At 48.7% G+C, this 18,604-nt stretch overlaps 1 protein-coding gene across 1 annotated transcript; it reads left to right on the forward strand.

Annotated features, from left to right (window-relative positions):
• The first annotated feature begins 602 nt into the window (after positions 1-602).
• On the forward strand, positions 603-17,231 carry GPR179 (G protein-coupled receptor 179). The gene is made up of 11 exons (XM_044003269.1): positions 603-1,834; positions 3,304-3,412; positions 6,151-6,238; positions 7,038-7,273; positions 7,914-7,982; positions 8,316-8,425; positions 8,788-9,026; positions 9,657-9,795; positions 10,171-10,276; positions 11,040-11,186; positions 12,141-17,231. Exons 1-11 carry the CDS (start codon positions 1,035-1,037, stop codon positions 17,229-17,231), a joined length of 7,134 nt encoding a protein of 2,377 aa, XP_043859204.1. The 5' UTR covers positions 603-1,034.
• The last annotated feature ends 1,373 nt before the right edge of the window (positions 17,232-18,604 follow it).

An 18,604-nucleotide genomic window follows, 5' to 3' on the forward strand; every position in this document is an offset into this window, starting at 1 on the left:
TCAGATGCTTGCTTTCTAGCTGGGTGATGGTGGGCTAGTGATTTTTTCTGAGTCTCAGGGTCCACATTTGTAAAATAAGGGTATCCATGCAGTCCAACAAATGTATTGGTACATTTTGTTTGGACACAACAGATAATTCCCAGTGAATGAGGGCAGTGATATTTTCACTACCTACTTCATAGGGTTATGGTGAGGAAAGCACTTTGAAAACCTTAAAATGCTGTTTATGTTTAGCTCTGTTATTATTATTGCTATGATCCCTGGTCCCAGAAGCCACTCCAACCCTTCCCCAACCCCACCCCACCCCCATCTCCAAATTTAGGGGAGGGAAGAGGCAAGAGTGGCTTGCCTGGGGATACAACCTGGTTGTTCCTTAATCCTGATACAGTTCCTGCCACAAGGCTGAGTAGAGCATAGGTGTGGAAAGGGGGGCACCAGCTCACCCACGGTTGCTATGGCTCCCCATCCCGGATTTGCCCATCTCTCCTAATGGAGCAAGAGAGCGGGAGGGAGGGAGAGAAGAGTGGAGGAGGGAAGGAGGGAGGGGGATTGAAAGAAACAGAGAGAGAGAGAGAGAGAGAGAGAGAGAGAGAGAACATTCCAGACTATTCTCCTCCCATCTCTCTTCCCTTCCATCCCATCTGTGTCTATCTCTATTTGGAGCAGATGTTGGGATAGGACGGTAGGCTGAATTCGGGGTGGAGGGGAGTGATGTTATGCCAGGATTAAGTGTATCTGAGGTGGGGAGGGGTGCTTGGAAAGCGAGAAGGGGCAGGGCCCCTTTGCCTACGTCCAGGAGCCAGCCTATGACGTTGGTTAAAGAGAAAGGAAAAACAGCTGAGACAGATCGAGCCTGAGACAGAGATAGAGAGACGGGGAGAGCAAGAGAGAAAGGTACATTTTCAGCACGCATGAAGACAATAATCTCCCCTGGTTGGAGCCAGCCTCTTCCCAGAGTTTCCTGAACTGCTCACCTCCTCAGGTGATCTGGATATTGAAATCTCTTAGAGGCTGGGTAGTACATTGCAATTGACATGAGGGTGGGCTTCAGGGCACTGGTGAAGGCCCCTGGCATTTGGGGGCTACTGAGCTGGTGTTTCTTCTGTGACTGGGCCCTGGGTGGTCCCCGGGACCCTCGATCTCTACCCCTCCTGGCTTCCCAAGGAAAACTAGGAGCTGTGCCCACTTGGGCACCTCCAGAAGGGGCAGAGGCAGCTTTGGCTTTCCTTTACTCTGGGGATGCCCAGAAACTGGTTGGAGCCAACTGCAGTAGGCGTTATGAGGCACAAGGATCCGGGGGCAGCCTGGGACTCCCCCCAATCCTGCAGGGAGCTGCAGGTACCTTGGCACAGGCAGCAAATTTCCTCAACATGTTGCTCCAGGCCAACGACATCCGGGAGTCCAGCGTGGAGGAGGACATAGAGTGGTACCAAGCATTGGTACGAAGTGTGGCTGAGGGTGACCCGAAGGCATACCGGGCATCATTGACTTTCAATCCAGCTCCTGGTGCTACCTTGCCTCAGCTAGCACTTCGGGCCACCAGAATAGGAGAGGAGACACTCTTGCAGGATTTGTCAATGGCCAGAGTGCAAGTAGCAAGACCAGCTGATGTTGGAGTCACCATGGGCCTAAGAAAACGAGTCCTGAGCAATGATCTGGGCAGCCTGGACAGCCCCAAATGGCCACGGGGGGATGGGTATGTAGGTGACACAAGTCACGTTCGCCTCTCCCCCCCCTTTCTGGAGTGTCAGGGGGGTCGACTCCGACCTGGCTGGTTAATTGAGCTTTCAACCACCTTCTATGGGCTCAAGCCCGATCTCAGTCCTGAGGTCAGGTGAGTGTGTTTTTAACTTGTGCATTTGTGTATTAATGACACCTATACCTAGTATGCTATTTATATAAGTAAAATATATACATATATGTAAAATATGTACTTACGTATATCTGTGTGTACAAACACGTTATGTGTGTACATGCTTTGGAATCTATGTGTGGGTGGAGATATAAGAATATAGGACACACTTTTGTCTGTGTGTACAGCTTATCTACCTACTCCTGCTGACATAGATAATTGCATAGCAATCAACAAATATTTATGTGCAAATGTATTCATGTTTGGGTTTGTACACAAATATACCTATATTTGAACAGGTTTGGGTACAGGCATGTACAAGTGTGTGCAGCTGTCTGTATGTAGGTGTGCATACACAGATGTGTGTCTACTTCTCTTTGTGTAGAGATGTGTGCAAACAAGTGAGCACTTTTCTGTTGTATGGAAGATGGGAGGAAAGGAGAAAAATAATGACTAGGTCTAGCCCTAACTTTCAGGCTATGTGGGGAGCTAGCCCAGAAGTTGTCTTTTGACCTCTAAAACACTGAAAGAGGACCTTTCTAAGGCCAGTCAGGCCCTAGGAGGCCCATCCTTGGTAGAAGTTGCTTCTACTTCCAAATCCTTTTGGACTTTTTCCAATATCTCAGGTTCCCAAGCATATTGCACAGGGCAGTGCCCATTAACCGAGAGGATGATCAGATCTGCTCTGCCTTTACCAGTGGAGCACCTGATGCTCCCTCCCCTACCCCCCCTTCCCCAGCTCCCTCACAACCCATGAGAAAGGCCAACCAAATCAAGCAGAGAACCTGCTACTGGACAAGCCAGGACAAAATTTCACGGTCACAGCCCGGATAGGGCAGGGTGGTTGTCCCAGGTGTTCGTTTCATTTCTTGCTCTTGGCTCCCCAGTCTTCTTCCCCAAGCAAAATTCCTCTATACCTAATAGTCACCCCACTCCTATGGGCCCAGCCCTCTCCCATTTCCCCAGAGCAAGGAATTAGAGTGTGAGCAGCTAAGTAGGGCTCAGGGGTGCTCTGATTCAGCCTCACCTCTTTGTGACAATAACACATTCCTGACTTGGGTAAAGGGGGCAGGTAATGTGACATGTGTTTGTTTGCATGGGTGGTGGGGTAGAGGCAGTGTGTAAATCCTTTCCTAACAGAGTCCCAACCCTCCAGATGGGGCCCTCCCATTCATGGTGCCCAACTCCACCAGACTTAGACATGAATTGGGAAAAAGAACTTATAGCCCAATTCCATCTGTCCCAGCTAAAATTCCCCTTCCATCCCCAAACTCATCAGAGACCTTGGAGAGCCACCAAAACAGCAGAAATGCTCAGGGAGCGATGAGGGGGTTGAGGGAGGGAGCATCAGTGGGGAGAGTTACATCCCTGCTATGGAAGGGGCTCTCCAATAGTAGCATGGCCGGAGGAAGATGGTGCAGGTTTCCCATTTCCCATCCTTCCTGCTTCAGGGGGTTGGTGCAGATGGATGTTGAGCTTCAAAATGTGGACATCAATCAGTGTGCCAGTGGTCCTGGCTGGTTCTCCAATACACACCAGTGTGACCTCAACAGCACCCAGGTATGGATGGACTGGAGTTGGGGTGAGTGGGTGTGGTGGTGGTGGGGAATTCACTGTCCCAGGATTTCCATTCATGTCCCATTTCCTTTTCCCATCACCTATACCCCTCAAGTCCCAGGAGCTACAGAAATAAGCTGAAATCTCAAACTCCACAGTTTGAACCGAGACCATAGTCCAGTGGGGAACAGGGCAGAGGATTTCAAATGAGCTCATTTGTGTTCTGTCCCCAGCTATTTCCCTTAAAGCTGCCAATGTGTCCTGTACATACTCCTCAACACTTCAGGGTCTGTTCCCTACCAGAGACCTTTCTTGATGACTCGGGGAACAGAAAACAGACTATAGAGAGAGAGACAGAAAAAGGGATAAAAGAATAGACTGGCAACTACAGACATCAATACTGAAGCATTATGAGTAATGGAGTAGAGCTGAGAAGAGACAATGGTTGAGTCTGAAGTATCACCCTCTACAATTCCAGAGAGGAAGTCTAGGAAATCCAAAGACCTACCTCATTTATTCTGAATAAACGTGATCCAGGGGCAGCTAGATGGCACAGTGGATAGAGCACTGGCCTTGGAGTCAGGAGTACCTGAGTTCAAATTCGGCCTCAGACACTTAACACTTACTAGCTGTGTGACCCTGGGCAAGTCACTTAACCCCAATTGCCTCACTAAAATTTAAAAAAAACAAATTTTAAGCCCCTTACAAAAACTGCTTCCAGTATGCCTTTCCTGCCTTACTTCATGTACATGACATGTAAACAAATAATAAATGCAATATAATATAATTATAAATAATAATATAATAATAAATAATAAATGCAAGAGAGAAATGGTATTAACCACTCTGGAAATCAAGAAAGGCTTCCATTTGGAAGTGGCAAATGAACTGACCCTAGAAGGAAGCTGAAAATTCTAAGCACTGGAGGTGAGGAGGGAAGACCTTCTAACCATGAGGGGACAAGCTGTACAGAGATACAGTGGTGGGGCAGCTAGGTGGTGTAGTGGATAAAGCACTGGCCTTGGATTCATGAGGACCTGAGTTCAAATTCAGCCTCAGACACCTGACACTTACTAGCTGTGTGACCCTGGGCAAGTCACTTAACCCCAGTTGCCTCACAAAAAAACAAAAACAAAAACAAAGATACAGTGGTGAGAGGGTGCTAAATTAATAATTATTAGCTAACATTATAATAACAAACAGTGCCTTATGGTTCACGAAGCACTTAACCTGTATTTCCCCATTCAATCCTCACAATAGTCCTGGGAGGTAGATGCTATTATTATCCCTATTTTACAGATGAAGAAACTGAGGCACAGAGAGGGTAAGTAACTTGCCTAGTAAGTCTCATTGCTAGTAAGTCTCTTTGGCAGGAATTGAACTCAGGTCTTCCTGACTCCATGACCAGGGTTCTATCTACCATGATACATTCTTTATTATTATTATTATTATTATTAAACTCTTTGCTTAAGCCAAATTGTCCCACTTAATCATTCTCTTACCTTGCATTCTCCCATTGCTATGCCTTTGCACAAGTTGTTTCCCTATAGATATAGGGAAGTACTCCTTTCTCCCTCTACCTCCTAGAAGTCTTAGCTTCCTGCAAGGCTCATTTGCCACTCCCCATGGGAAGTCTTTCCTGATCCCCTGGTTGTCAGTGTTTACCTCTTCTTCAAATTGTCTTGTATTTATTATCTGATTACATGTTTTATCCACCAGTAGAAAACAAGCTCTCCTCTGCTGCTTTCTATGCAGCCAGGTGAGGACATTTCCTCATTCATGTACTCCTAATTCCTGTCCAGCCCCTCAGACTTACTCTTTGAATTCCTCCTGAGGGCAGGGACAATTAAAAAAAAATTCCAGTGGCTTGCACATAGTAGACTTTAAACAAGCATTTACCGAATTGAATTGAATTGGAAGGGGATAAACTGGTGGTAGGAATTAGGCAGAAGACTTTCTGATGCTTAGAAAAAACAAAATGATGAGTCTGAACTAGGGCAGGGTGAGTAGAGAAGAAGATGATAGTGTGATGATAGAATAGACAGGACTTGGCAACGGAATGACTATAGGGGGTGAGAAAGAAGAAAGTCAAAGATGAACAAGGGTTAGAGTCTTTGTACCTATATATGTATATTTCAAAAGAAATAGAGAAATTAGGGAGAGGGACAGGTAAGCACTTTGAGGAAGGAGAGGCCAACAATAATCTATTTCTTGACTTTTGTGGGGTGGAGAATGAGATGGAAATTGAGGGTAAAGCTCTGGGCAGAGATTAGAGATCGAGATAGAGATTTGGGGGATCGCTTGCTTGGACGTGATCACCTATTCCCCCCCATCAGACTCGACCTTATTCCCTATCTTGGACAGACTGAAGAATGGGGGAGAACTAAAAGGCTAGCTTTGGCCTCCTACTATCCTGGCATTACTTTTTTTTTTTCCCTCGGGGCAATGAGAGTTAAGTGACTCTGGCATCACTTCTGATGGGGTGTGCAGTCTACCGCTGAAGCCAGAAAAAGCAAGTTATTCACCTCTTGGGGCCTCTTTCCACTCACCAAAGTGCCAAGGGAGCTGGACTTAGGGGGAGAGAGTAAAAGGGACCCACTGAAACAAGAGATGAGCTGCAGTTATAAGGAGGGCAAAAGATGGTTTCTGATTCCTAACCTTCGGGATTACCTAGAGACCAAAAGACTCTACCTGGAAATTTCCACTTCCCATAGCAATGCAGTGCCTGTCTCTCCTTACAGTGTGTCCCAGTGGAGAGTCATGGCTTCATCCTTGGTCGATACCTCTGTCGCTGCCGACCAGGCTTCTATGGACCAAGTCTCCCCATGGGTAGGTACCTCAGATCTTGCCAACGGTGTCTTTTTTTCCTAGGTTGGAGCCACCTAATGCTCGGAACACTTTCCCTCCTCATTTCCACCTACTGATGACCACCGTGGCTTCTGAAAAGTCCCAACTAAAACCACTTTTTTATTGGTAGCCTTCATTCTAGTGTTTCCTTCTGTTCATTATTTCTTATCCCATACATAGTTTGCTTCGTATAGATTTGTTTTCATGTTGTCTCCTTCATTGGACTGTAAGCTCTTTGAGGGCAGGACTGTCTTTTACTTCTTTTTGTATCCCCAGTGCTAGTGCTTAGTCCACATAATAGGCATTTAATAAATGTTTATTGATTGATTGAGAAAGCACTGTGGGGGAGAAAGGAGTGGAGACTGGGAGCACATCCTGGAAGAAGGGAGAAGAGGGGAAGGGCCTGAAGTTCCTGTGGGAACCAAAACAGGGGTTGGAAAAGGGCAAACAGGCTGAGAAGATGTATAGAGATGGAAGGCAGGAATCAGAGCAGAGAATGTGTGGATGTTTGGAAGTGAAATTAGATATGTATCAAGAGGTACCTAGGGCCCTTTCTTTTACTTCTCGTCTAAAATATCTCCATGGAGATTTTTTTAGTCTCGGCTTCATCACCCTACTTGACTACTGTCTGGCAAAAGGAAGAGGAAATTGGGTGGCCCAATGATAGTGGGGAAAAGGGAGGTATTGGTATGACATTAGGCAGAAAACCTCAAGATGGGGAGGGGGGGAGATGACTCATGTCTAGCACCTCTCTTTCACATCCTCGGAGCCTTTCTTACAGGGGCAGGTGAGAACGATGCAGAGCCCACGGGACAGTACAAGGCTCTCCGAGGCAGTTCCAGTCGACTGCTTCGGTGCCATCCATGCCCAGAAGGCTGTGCCAGCTGTGTGGATGCCACACCGTGCCTGGTGGAGGAGACACAGGTGCTCAGAGCAGCTGTGTTGGTTTGCCAAACCTGCTGCATGTTGGCCGTCTTTCTCAGCATGCTGATTTCCTACCACTGCCGCAGGAGCAAGGCAAGCCTGAGTTCTTCCTTATCAATTCCCCTTTTCCAACATCATACTCCCAACAAGACACACTTTCCCTAGGCCCCTCCTCCTGCCCCCCAGCAGTGAGCCATGCTGTTTGATTGGGCCCACGTTCAGATGAGATCATTGTCGTCCAATCTGGGAAGAGTAGTGAGTTAGGGACCAGGCTACCAGGGCTGAGAGTTGGTGGGGCTAGGATTGGAAGTGGGGAAAATGGAAATGTGGGGAGAGGTCTGCTGATGACAGGAAGGATGACCAGAGGTGAGGATGGGAACGGAGAGGATAGGAAGAGAGAACGAGCATTAAACACCTACTATATGCCTGGATCTTTACAAATATTTCCTTTGATCCTCACAACAACCCTGTGAAGTATGTGCAATTATTACCCCCCTTTTATATAGTCAAGGAGAGGCAGGCATGGTTAAGCGATTTGCCTGGGGTCGCACAGCTAGAAGTGTCCAAGGTTAAGGGCCAGGGCAGAGCCATGGGTGGGACATAGACAAAAAGTAGCTTGAGGATATTCAGGCGGGAGGATACCACTGGCTAAAGTAAAACTGAGAGCCCTAACACATCCATGTCGAGTATCACACCTGCTCATAGAAACCTTCCTCTTCTCTGGGGCTTGCAGACGATCCGAGCGTCCGGGGTCATATTACTGGAGACCATTCTCTTTGGATCTCTGCTGCTTTACTTCCCTGTGAGTCTATGGCCACTATACCCTACCCCGAGGTTCTCCCCTCACCCTTCTTTGGTATTTACATCCCTTCCCTTTTCCAGCTGTCTTTACCACCTCCTTAGGACTCTGTGTCTCCTTATGTTCCCTGTCCTCAGCCTCCTTCCCCCTTCAAGCAGCTAGGAACTATCATGGGAAGAGGGTAGTACTCGGTACTCTGTTGCCTGTAGAGTAGCCCAAACTGTGATGGGATAGAATTGACAAGGATGGGGTAAAGGGGGTGGGGCGGGGGGCCCGGAAGACCAGAGTTCAACAGCAGCTCTTACCGGTCCTGACTCTCTGTCCTGTTTACCTCAGGTCTTTATCCTCTACTTCAAGCCAAGTGTATTCCGATGCATTGTTCTTCGGTGGGTGCGTCTGCTTGGCTTCGTCATTGTCTATGGTACCATCACCCTCAAGCTTTACAGGTAGCACCTGAGGGCAAAGACCGCCTCAACTCTCGTGGCCCCCAACCCAGTTTTCTGGTGCCTCTATTCATCAGAAAGCACAACCCCAGATCCTGACCCATTTCTTGCACTGTAAGGAAGCCTTTCTCAAATGTTGACCCCAGAACTATCATCCTGCTTTTCTGACTCCATCACTACATAATGCACCCCTTGGCCCTCAAACCCCACTCCCATTACCATATGATTTACCCAGCTCTGTTCTCAGGCCCCTCCCCATTACCCTATCATCCACCCCTCTGCTCCCAGGCCTTGCTCATTGCTGCTACCCACCTCCTCCATACTTCATCTCCGGATAAGTGATGTGACTCTTCGTTTCCCTATAGAGTACTACAACTGTTCCTGTCTAGAACAGCCCAGCGGGTGCCCCACCTGAGCAGTGGCCGGCTGCTGAGGCGCCTTGGGCTTCTCTTGCTCCTGGTTCTGTGTTTCTTGGCAGCCTGGACAGCAGGCACTCTGGAAAGGGGAGCCCAGCACGCACCCCTGGTTATTCGTGGTCACACTTCTACTGGCCGTCACTTTTATCTCTGCCATTATGATCGCTGGGACTACATCATGGTTGTGGGTGAGATGCCCCATTCCTGTCCTCAACCTGAACTCCTCTCCAAATCCTCCAACCTCCCCTTCTTCCCTCAGTGTCAGTCTAATCTCAGCATTTCTTCTTTTTTTTTTTTGGTGAGGCAATTGGGGTTAAGTGACTTGCTAGTAAGTGTTAAGTGTCTGAAGCCGGATTTGAACCCAGGTACTCCTGACTCCAGGGCCGGTGCTCTATCCACTGCACCACCTAGCTGCCCCAGCATTTCTTCTTCTTCTTCTTCTTCTTCTTCTTCTTCTTCTTCTTCTTCTTCTTCTTCTTCTTCTTCTTCTTCTTCTTCTTTTTTTTTTTTTTTTTAGTGAGGCAATTGGGGTTAAGTGACTTGCCCAGGGTCACACAGCTAGTAAGTGTTAAGTGTCTGAGGCCAGATTTGAACTCAGGTACTCCTGACTCCAGGGTCGGTGCTCTATCCACTGTGCCACCTAGCTGCCCCCCCCCAGCATTTCTTCTTAATGCCCCCCCATTCTATCCTCCTCAGTGTCCCTCCCCAGAGACCAACCCCCTCCCCTCATACACACACACCTCTGTACAAGGGGACTAGACACTTTGATCTTGGTTATTGACAAATGTGTCCCAGCCTCTGACTCTCTTCCCTCCAAGCTGAGATGCTCCTCCTCTGTTGGGGCAGTTTCCTCTGTTATGCCACCCGAGCAGTGCCCTCCGCCTTTCATGAGCCACGCTACATGGGTATTGCTCTACACAATGAGCTTCTGGTCTCTGCTGCCTTCCATGCAGCCAGGTGAGGATACTTCCTCAGTGATATTTGAGGTGAGGAAATACATAAAATAATGATCAACACAAGAACATATAAGTACTGTATTGAGCAGTGTAAACTAAATGTTGTAGTTCAGAGGGAAAACTAAGGTAGGAGGGATGGGTCATTTATTACAGTCTTCTGGAGTAGTCTGGATGGCTTCATAGACATGGAACAAGAGCTAAGCTTTGAAGGGAAGGTTGGTATTGATATGCAAAGGAGGGGTCACTCCCACACCCAATATGGTGCATCCCAGCTCTCAGAGTTAGAGGACAAGAAAACCAATGAAACACATGGGGGAGGGAGGTTGAGATAGAATCCACTCATCTCTATAGCTCCCCGATCCCACTCAATTCACAGGTTCATCTTGGTCCCCTCCTTACACCCAGACTGGACCCTACTCCTCTTCTTTATCCACACCCATGGCACAGTCACGACGACTCTGGCTCTACTCTTTATCCCCAAGGTGAGGCCTCCCAGACTGCTCACCTCCCTACTGGCATTCTCTTATTTCCCCCAACCCCAGGGAATTTAAGATGAAGTCACCCCAACTTCAGAGTTGTCCTGTTGAAGTCACTAGGTTCTCACCAACCTCCTGTCCCCGCCCCTATCCTAGTAAAGGGTAAGGAAGGCAAGTGGTATGAAGGCAAGGTCTAAGAAATGGAAGGGAATAATAGCATCTGATCGAAGGGGAATAACAATCCGTACCCCTATGTCTTTTTTTTTTTGGGTAAGGCAATTGGGGTTAAGTGACTTGCCCAGGGTCACATAGCTAGTAAGTTTCAAGTGTCTGAGGCCAGATTTGAACTCAGGTCCTCCTGACTCCAGGGCTGGTGCTCTATCCACTGCACCACCTAGCTGCACCCCCCCCCCCATGTCTTTCTAATACTTGGGGGAAAAAATTTAAGAAGTCTTAGAGACCCTTGGGTTGGGTGTGATGATAATCTTTTCAGCAGATTGGTAGGATCTGAAAAAAATTATCAAAAAGGCTGTTCTTAATGGAGAGACAGCTCTTAAGAAGGCCTATTATATAAGGAGGACCTGGTATTGGAGGGGGAAGGGGAGCCCCAACTTTTCATGAGAGTCCCAATTTAAGCCTATAGCTTGATTCTTTGTGAAGTCATGTGAAGGGAAGAACAAAAGGAATATATAGGAGGAGGTAAGGCACTAGAGCAAGAAAGGAGGGGAGTCTGCAGGGAAAGAAACCTCCTTTTCTCTATCACCTATAGTTCCTGAATGCAGGGGTCCCTCCCAGGGAGGAGATTGCCGCTGAGGTCTATGAGGATGAACTGGACCTGCAGAGATCAGGCTCCTGCCTCAACAGCAGCATTGCTTCTGCCTGGAGTGAATGCAGCCTTGACCCTGGAGACATTCGGGTGCGTGCTGCCTTTCTCATCCCTTTGATTCTAGCCATTCAGATGGAGTCAGCTGAAACACCCTGGCTCCCTTTCCCTACTGCTCTTCACCCAAATACCTTTTCCCTCCATGCTTTTCCTAGTCTCCTGATTTCATCTCAACACAGAGTCATTTGTTGTTAGTCCTTCCCCCAAAGCCTGCAACAAAAGTACCAACCATGTGTACCCCACAGTGAAGTCTGGCCTCCATCACTCCCTCCTACATCCAACAGCAAGTTCTTCTTGGGGTCTCACTTCTATCCTTTCTGTAGCTGTACTGGGTCACTTAAACTGTTCTTTGCTCAAGAAAGGCAAAGAACACAGGTCATTGTTATTGAATGTAGGTGTCATTAAAATGAGGACCATTTGATAGCATTATGAGGGAGGCTCGTTTAAATCTTGTTCAAAGTACTGTCACATCTATTATGCCATTCTCCCAGTTACCCAGGTAATTCTCTAAGGCTAGAAGCTGCAGAAGTCAATGAAATCACCCTGACCCCCAAACAACCCATGAAGAGCAGTTGCTATTCTCTTTTTTAAAGGGGGGGGGGATTGAGACCTAGAAGTAAATTGCCTGAAGCCATTTCTTGGCAGCAGACCTGGGGCTAGGACTCAGCTTTGCAGAATCCTGGGTCAAGAGCTCCTTCTGCCGTGTCACACTGCTGGTGAGTGATGAGTGCAGGTTTAGATGAACCTACTGTCAAACAGCTATCAGAACCTAGTGGGGGTTAGTTAGCCAGGGAAGGCTTTGTGGAAGGAATTTCAAGCAACATCTGGAAGAGGACATGGCTTAGTGAAGGGAAGATTTCACCATTTAATAGCTTATATGAAGGCAGGTGCTTAATGGAGTTCTGATTTAGAGAGGAGAAAAGGGAGAGGGGCGAAGCTGTGTGCTCTGTTTTATCTTGAATTAAATTATCCTCCCTGCTTCTCCAGGATGAATTAAAGAAGCTCTATGCCCAGCTGGAGGTTCACAAAACCAAGAAGATGGCAGTTAACAACCCACACCTGCCCAAGAAGAGAGGCAGCTCCCGACGGGGATTGGGCCGCTCTTTTATGAGGTGCCTGGCTGAGTTCCCTGAGGCTGTGGCCCGCCGGGACCCCAGCTCCCCAAGCAGGGGCAGCTTTCCTCGTTCCTCTCGGCGGCGGCTCCTCAGTTCTGGGGTCCAGACACCCGAGAAACCATCACCAACTCTGCGCAAATCTCACAGCACCTATGACCACCGGAGAGAGCAGGACCCCCCACTCCTCGATTCTCTTCTCAGGAGGAAGCTGGCAAAGAAGGCTTCTAGGGGAGGGAGCCGTGACTCCATGGAAGTGCCTCCCCCACTTGGCTTCAGGTCAGCCAGTGCCCACAACCTGGCAGTGGGAGAGAGGCTACCTCGGGCACGGCCCGCCTCTCTGCAGAAATCACTCAGCGTAGTAGCTGGCTCTAGGGAGAAGGCGCTGCTCTTGGCCAGCCAAGCCTACCTGGAAGAGAGCTACAGGTTGGCACTAGAGCGAGAGGAGAGGCGCAAGGCAGGGGCAGGGAGCCCAGCCAGGAGGCCATCAGCCAGGCGACTAGAGCGGACTCGAGGAGATTCCCTGTCACCTCCTCTATCCCCTGCCAAGAGCAGCAGTGTTGACAGTTCCCATGCTTCTGGGAAGCTTCATGAGACAGGTGGGAGGTGGCCACCACCTTCACCTATCAGGCATCAAATCTCCACACCCAGCCTGGCTTTAGGTGGGGCATGCTTAGGAGATTCACAGACACTGTCCCCCACTGCAACTTTGGCTCCAGCTCCAGTGCCTGCCCTGCCCCCAATGCCAGCCCCAGCTCGAGAACCCAGCTTACTGACCTATGTTTGCCCCTGGGAAAATGCAGAACTGCCAGCTAGGGTAGAAAGTACAAGCCAGGAACCTGCTCCTGGGACAGGTAGAGGGGATAGCCGTCCCCCTGCCAGAGCCCGGCTCTTAAGAGCCCTCTCTGTGGCAGTGGCCGTGGAGAAACGAGAGGCTACAGAAGGTGAGGGGACTGGAACAGAACATCCAGAGGGAGATGTTAATGAGACTGATGATGAAAGGCACAGGATCTTTCCCAAATCCCATAGCCTCAAGACTCCCATTCAACAGGGTTCCATGAGGAGCCTGGGACTGGCCATCAAGGCTCTAACCCAGTCCCGGAGCAGCTACAAGGAGAAAGAAAATGGGGTAAACAGTTCTGAAAAGGTAGGGAAGAGTAAGGCTTCTGAAGAGGGTGCTGGGTTGGCCACTAGAATAGTGAGGGCAGGCCGGCCCAAACCCGTGAGCAAACAAGCGGCTTTGGCCCCTTGCGATGATGAGGAATCAATCCAGAACCAGCAGAACACTCACACCAGTAGAATGCTGGCTGGCTGTCCCCAGGAGGGGAGCAAGGAACGAGAGGGCAAGCCTAGGGGGCCTTCCCAAGGCCCTGAGAAAGCAAAGTGGAAAGGGGTCGCCTCTCCAAGGCAGGCCAGACAGGATCCTGTCATCAAGGACAGAGATGTTGAGGCAACTGAAATAACCTCTGGACGAGAACGGGAACTGAGGAGATATGAGGATGCCGTTAGAGCTTGTCCTCAGCTGTCAGACAGCAGAGACAGCAGGACAGCTGAAGTATGTCCATGGGAGGCACCTGAGCTAGGAGGTGGTAAACCAGACAGCCTAAGGGCAGAGGCCTCACCATGGCACATGAATAAAGGAACTTTTGGACAAGATCAAGAACAGAGATCCCAGGAGGAGAAGAGGAAAAGCCCTGAAAAGTCGGGACCCAAAGGAATGAAAGTCACTGATAAGAAAAAACCTGAGCAGCAGCTGCAGGATCGAGAGGCACTCTGTCCTTGGGAAAGCACGGAGCAAGGAGGCTCTGCACCCCAACTAGGTCGTCAGCACACTGACCAAGTCAAGGATGGTCACCAGTTACTGGGCAGCATAGGGAGAAGAGCAGCAGAGGTATGTCCATGGGAAGTGACTGAGGTGGAAGCTTATAAACAAGACAGCACCAAGGCAGAGCTCTGTCCCTGGGAGGTCAGTGATGGAACAAGAGAGAAAGAAAAGTTGTCACAGGAGGTAGCCAGGCCCTCCCTGGAAGAAAGAGAGACCTTCAGGAAAGCAAAACTTTGGAAAGATGAAAGAAAATTGGGTCAAGAATGGGAATCTCTCTGCCCATGGGAGAGTACAGATTTTAGGGGTCCCTCAGCCAGCCCAACTCTGACCTCTGAGAGTGTGGGAAACAAGGTCGCTGAAGTGTGTCCATGGGAAATGGAAGAGGATTTGTCTAGCAGGAAAGCTGAGGTGTGTCCCTGGGAGATGAACCAAACAGCTGGCAAAGGGACACCAGGCCAGGAGGCAGCTAGAGAATTGCTACAGGAAAAGGAAAAAGTCTCTGGAAAAGAGAGCTACGGAGAGACTGGGGATTCTACCTGGAAAGATGCTGAGAAACGAGAGAGAGAGGCAGCCTGTCCTTGGGAAGGCGCAGACCCAGAGGCCCTTTCTCTACAGTCAGACCCTGCTAAAGTGCCTGGCCTTATGGGAAGAAGGACAGCAGAGGTCTGTCCATGGGAAGCCCTTGAGCCAAGTATAAGTAAGACAGGGGCTGCCACAGAGAAAATCCATCCCTTGGACATGGGTGAAGGCAAAGCAGAGAAAAGGGCACTGGGACAGGATGAAGGGGAATGCCAGGAGAACAAGGGGGAACCCAAAGAATCAACTGCTCTAGCGTCAAAAACGTTAGATAAGCTGACTGCGCTGCAGGAAGCGGTCTGCCCCTGGGAGCTACATTCCCTCCAGACAGACCCTCAGAAAACAGGCCAACCTACGGCCAGGTCCCAGGAAGCGGGTGGCAGGGCAGCTGAGGTCTGTCCGTGGGAAGTGCAGACTCTGTCTCCTGACACAGAAGATACTGCCTGGAAGCCAACAGACGGAGGAGAGAAAAGCACTCTGGAAATCAAGGGAGCCAAGGCTTCCCATGGGGATCCAGAAAAAGGGTCCAGAAAATCAGAACCCAAAGAAGCGGCTGTCCCTGCTCAGGAAAAGACAGAAAGGCTAATCCCAGACAGGGAGGCAACTTGTCCCTGGGAAAGCTCTGACCCACAAATAGACAGTCAAGCCACTGGTCAAATCAAAGCTGGTTTTCAGGTATTAAGCACTATGGGGACTAGAACAGCTGATGTGTGTCCATGGGAGGTGGAGACAGTATCGTCCAGTGCAAAGGCAGAGATCTGTCCTTGGGAGGTAAACAAAGAAGACACTGAGAAAAGGGAATTGGGACAGGAAAGAGCTGGGCAATCCAAGGAGGAAAGGGGGAAAACTGCAGAAAAGGGAAGCTCTGCGGAGCTAGGAGGGAAAGCATCAAAACAAGTAACAAAACTGAGTCAAGAGCAGGAAGCTGTTTGTCCTTGGGATGATAGCACACACTTGAGGACTCACTCAGCTCAGGCCCCAGTGACCTCACAGTCATCTGACAGCAAAGTAGCTGAGGTATGTCCTTGGGAAGTGGAACAGGATGCATCTAACAAGAAAGCAGAGATCTGTCCCTGGGAAGTAAGTGACAAAACAACAGAGAAAGGGAGATTGGGACAGGAAATAGATGAAGAATACTTAAAGAAAGACCAGGCAACCCTGGAGAAAGGGATGTCTGCAAAGACTCAACATCACACTACTAGAGAAGAAATCAGTGAAGCGAGGGAGTCCATCTGTCCATGGGAGGATTTGGATTCAGGGGGTCCATCCATCCAAGCAGATACTCAGGGCACTGTCAGCTCCCAAGTACTTGGCAGTGTTGGGGGTAGGGTGACTCAGGTGTGTCCATGGGAAGCCACAGAGCCACAAGTTGATGCACCAGAAAGCAACATGGCAGAAATCTGTCCTTGGGAAGTGAGTGAAGGACCAACAGAGAAAGTGACAGAGAGGCAAGATCAGAACAGAGAATCTCAAGAGGAAAAAAGAAAACCCTCTAAAAGATCAGACACCCAAGCTGTGACTGTCAGTACACATAAAAAACAAGGGAGGCTAATCCGACAGCAAGAGACAGTCTATCTGTGGGAGAGCACAGACCTGGGGGATGCCCCCTCCCAACCAGATTCTCATGACACTGCTGGACCCAAAGCTGGTTCCCAGGCAAAAGAAGGTATGAAAGGCAAGATGAGTTCAAGCAAAGCAGAGGATCCTCAACCCACTGGGAAAGCAGAGGTCTGCCCCTGGGAGATGAGCACAGCAGCAGCAGAGGAAGGGGGTTTGGCAGAGGGTACAGATATAGAGTCCCAAGTACAGAAGGGAGAAACACCTAGAAAAGAGAGCTACAGAGAGACTGAAGAACACATTTCAGAAACAGAGAAACTTAGCCAAGAAGTCTGTCCTTGGGAGAGTACAGACACAGGGGGCCCTTTCCTTCAGCCAGACAAACCCAAAGTCATTTGCCAGGGCAGTATGGGGGGTATAACAGCAGAGGTATGCCCGTGGGAGAGCGTGGAACTAGAAGGAAATAAACCGGAGGGTGTCCTGGAAGAAATCTGTCCTTGGGAAGGGACAGGAGCCCTGCCTAGGAAACCTGCCCCTCAGGCTTCAGAAGAAACTCAAGCAGAAATCCCCCTAACAGTCCAAGAGAAACCATCTAGCCTTTCAGTCCACAGACCTCTGGGCTGTCTTCTTCCAGAAAGCAAAATTTCTATCCCTGAGGTCACTATCACTTCTTTTGAAAGTGATGGAGGACCCCAAAGTATTCCAGAGGGCAAACCTGAGGCTGGTCCAACCCCAGAGATCAGTATTCAAGAAGTCAAAGGTCAACCATCTAGGCTTTCAGTCCACACACCTCTGGGCTGTCTTCTTCAAGAAAGCAAAGTTTCTGTCCCTGAGGTCAGTGTCAGTTCTTTTGAAGGTGACAGAGGACCCCATAATGTTCCAGAGGGAAAGCCAGAGGCTGGCCTAATCTCAGAGACCAGTATCCAAGAAGTCAAAGATCAGCAACAGTCTCCCCCCTCCACTGAGGGCCAAACTGGTGACTCCACCTCGTCAACTGTCTCTCCCTAAGACTGACTTCCTCAGATTGGTCAAGTGGGTTACAAGATGTACAAAGATGTTTTTTTCAGGAATAAGTGTCTTAGAGTGGGAAATGATTGTGATTGAAGGACAGAAGGTATCAATAAAACATTTTTTTAAAAAGGCAAATGTCCTTTTCAAACTCTGGACTCTCTGTTCCTAGAGAATTGCAAGTTGGCATCTTTCCCCCTCTAAATGGGTCAGAAGCAAACTGATTTTATTTTATCTTATTTTGGAGGAAATTGGGGTTAAGTGACTTACCTAGGCTCGCACAGCTAGTAAGTGTCTGAGGCTGGATTTGAACTCGGATCCTCTTAACTCTAGGGCTGGGTCCACAGACCCACTGTGCCACCTAACTGCTCCTAACCAAACTGATTTTAAAGGAATTACTATAAGGCAGACCTGAATTCTCTAGCAGTTTTGATTTTCCAGCTATATAACCATACTTTTCCCACCTCACTTTTAGTCTCCCACTTACTCCAGAGGCAAACACCTCTGGAGAATCCTTCCAGTCAGCTAGAACAGGACTTCTTAAACTTTTTCCACTCACAACCCTTTTGCCAGAGAAATTTTTACACAACCCTGGGTACAAAGGTATATAAAATAGGTATATAAAACCTTTTACTGTTGCCAATTTTTGTGTGACCCCCACGTTGTTACACAACCCCATATAGGGTCACAACGCAGTTTAAGAAGCTTTGAACTGGAATATGCAGCACCTTCTATGTTTGATTCCTCGTTTAAGTCAGTGGTGTGGGCTAGGAGGCAGGTGACAGTCCCTGCCCCACCCATTTCCAACAGGTCTCCTAGGTTTGTGTTGAAGTTTACAAATGGCATAGTTCAAATGTCTGTGTGAACACACACATACACACACACTCTCTCTCTCACACACACAATCAAACCATACCAGGCATTTGTAACACTCAGGCCAGCCATACGAGCCCTAGAATTTCTGCCCCTTAATACTCACAAAAAGCTGTCCCATATCCAGAATAGAAAGAGGTTCCCCAGTCAGGAAGACTACAATGGGTGAGTTAGCAGCTTGGTTAAATCAAGTTCCTACCTGATAAGTATGTAAAAGATAGAAATCTGACTGGAGTGCCTTATTGATCTAGTCATGTTGACTTTTTTTTTTTTTGGTAAGGCAATTGGGGTTAAATGACTTGCCCAGGGTCACAGAGCTAGTGTCAAGTGTCTGAGGCCAGATTTGAACTCAGGTACTCCTGAATCCAGGGTCCGTGCTTTATCCACTGCGCCACCTAGCTGCCCTGTCATGTTGACTTTTGATTATTTTTCTGGTTTTCTGATTCATGGATTGTCAGGCCTGCCACAGCTAGGGAAAACAGTGGATTTTCTTTATAAAA

Source organism: Dromiciops gliroides, chromosome 4 (assembly GCF_019393635.1).
Source record: "Dromiciops gliroides isolate mDroGli1 chromosome 4, mDroGli1.pri, whole genome shotgun sequence".
In the NCBI taxonomy this organism is placed as follows: domain Eukaryota; kingdom Metazoa; phylum Chordata; class Mammalia; order Microbiotheria; family Microbiotheriidae; genus Dromiciops; species Dromiciops gliroides.

Bases quoted from the DNA above. Each gene is read 5' to 3' on its own strand.
- GPR179 (XM_044003269.1), top strand. From the start codon at position 1,035: ATGAGGGTGGGCTTCAGGGCACTGGTGAAGGCCCCTGGCATTTGGGGG. The intron at 3,413-6,150 runs GTATGGATGGAC...CTCTCCTTACAG, and splicing joins GTGACCTCAACAGCACCCAG to TGTGTCCCAGTGGAGAGTCA. The intron at 7,983-8,315 runs GTGAGTCTATGG...TGTTTACCTCAG, and splicing joins CTCTGCTGCTTTACTTCCCT to GTCTTTATCCTCTACTTCAA.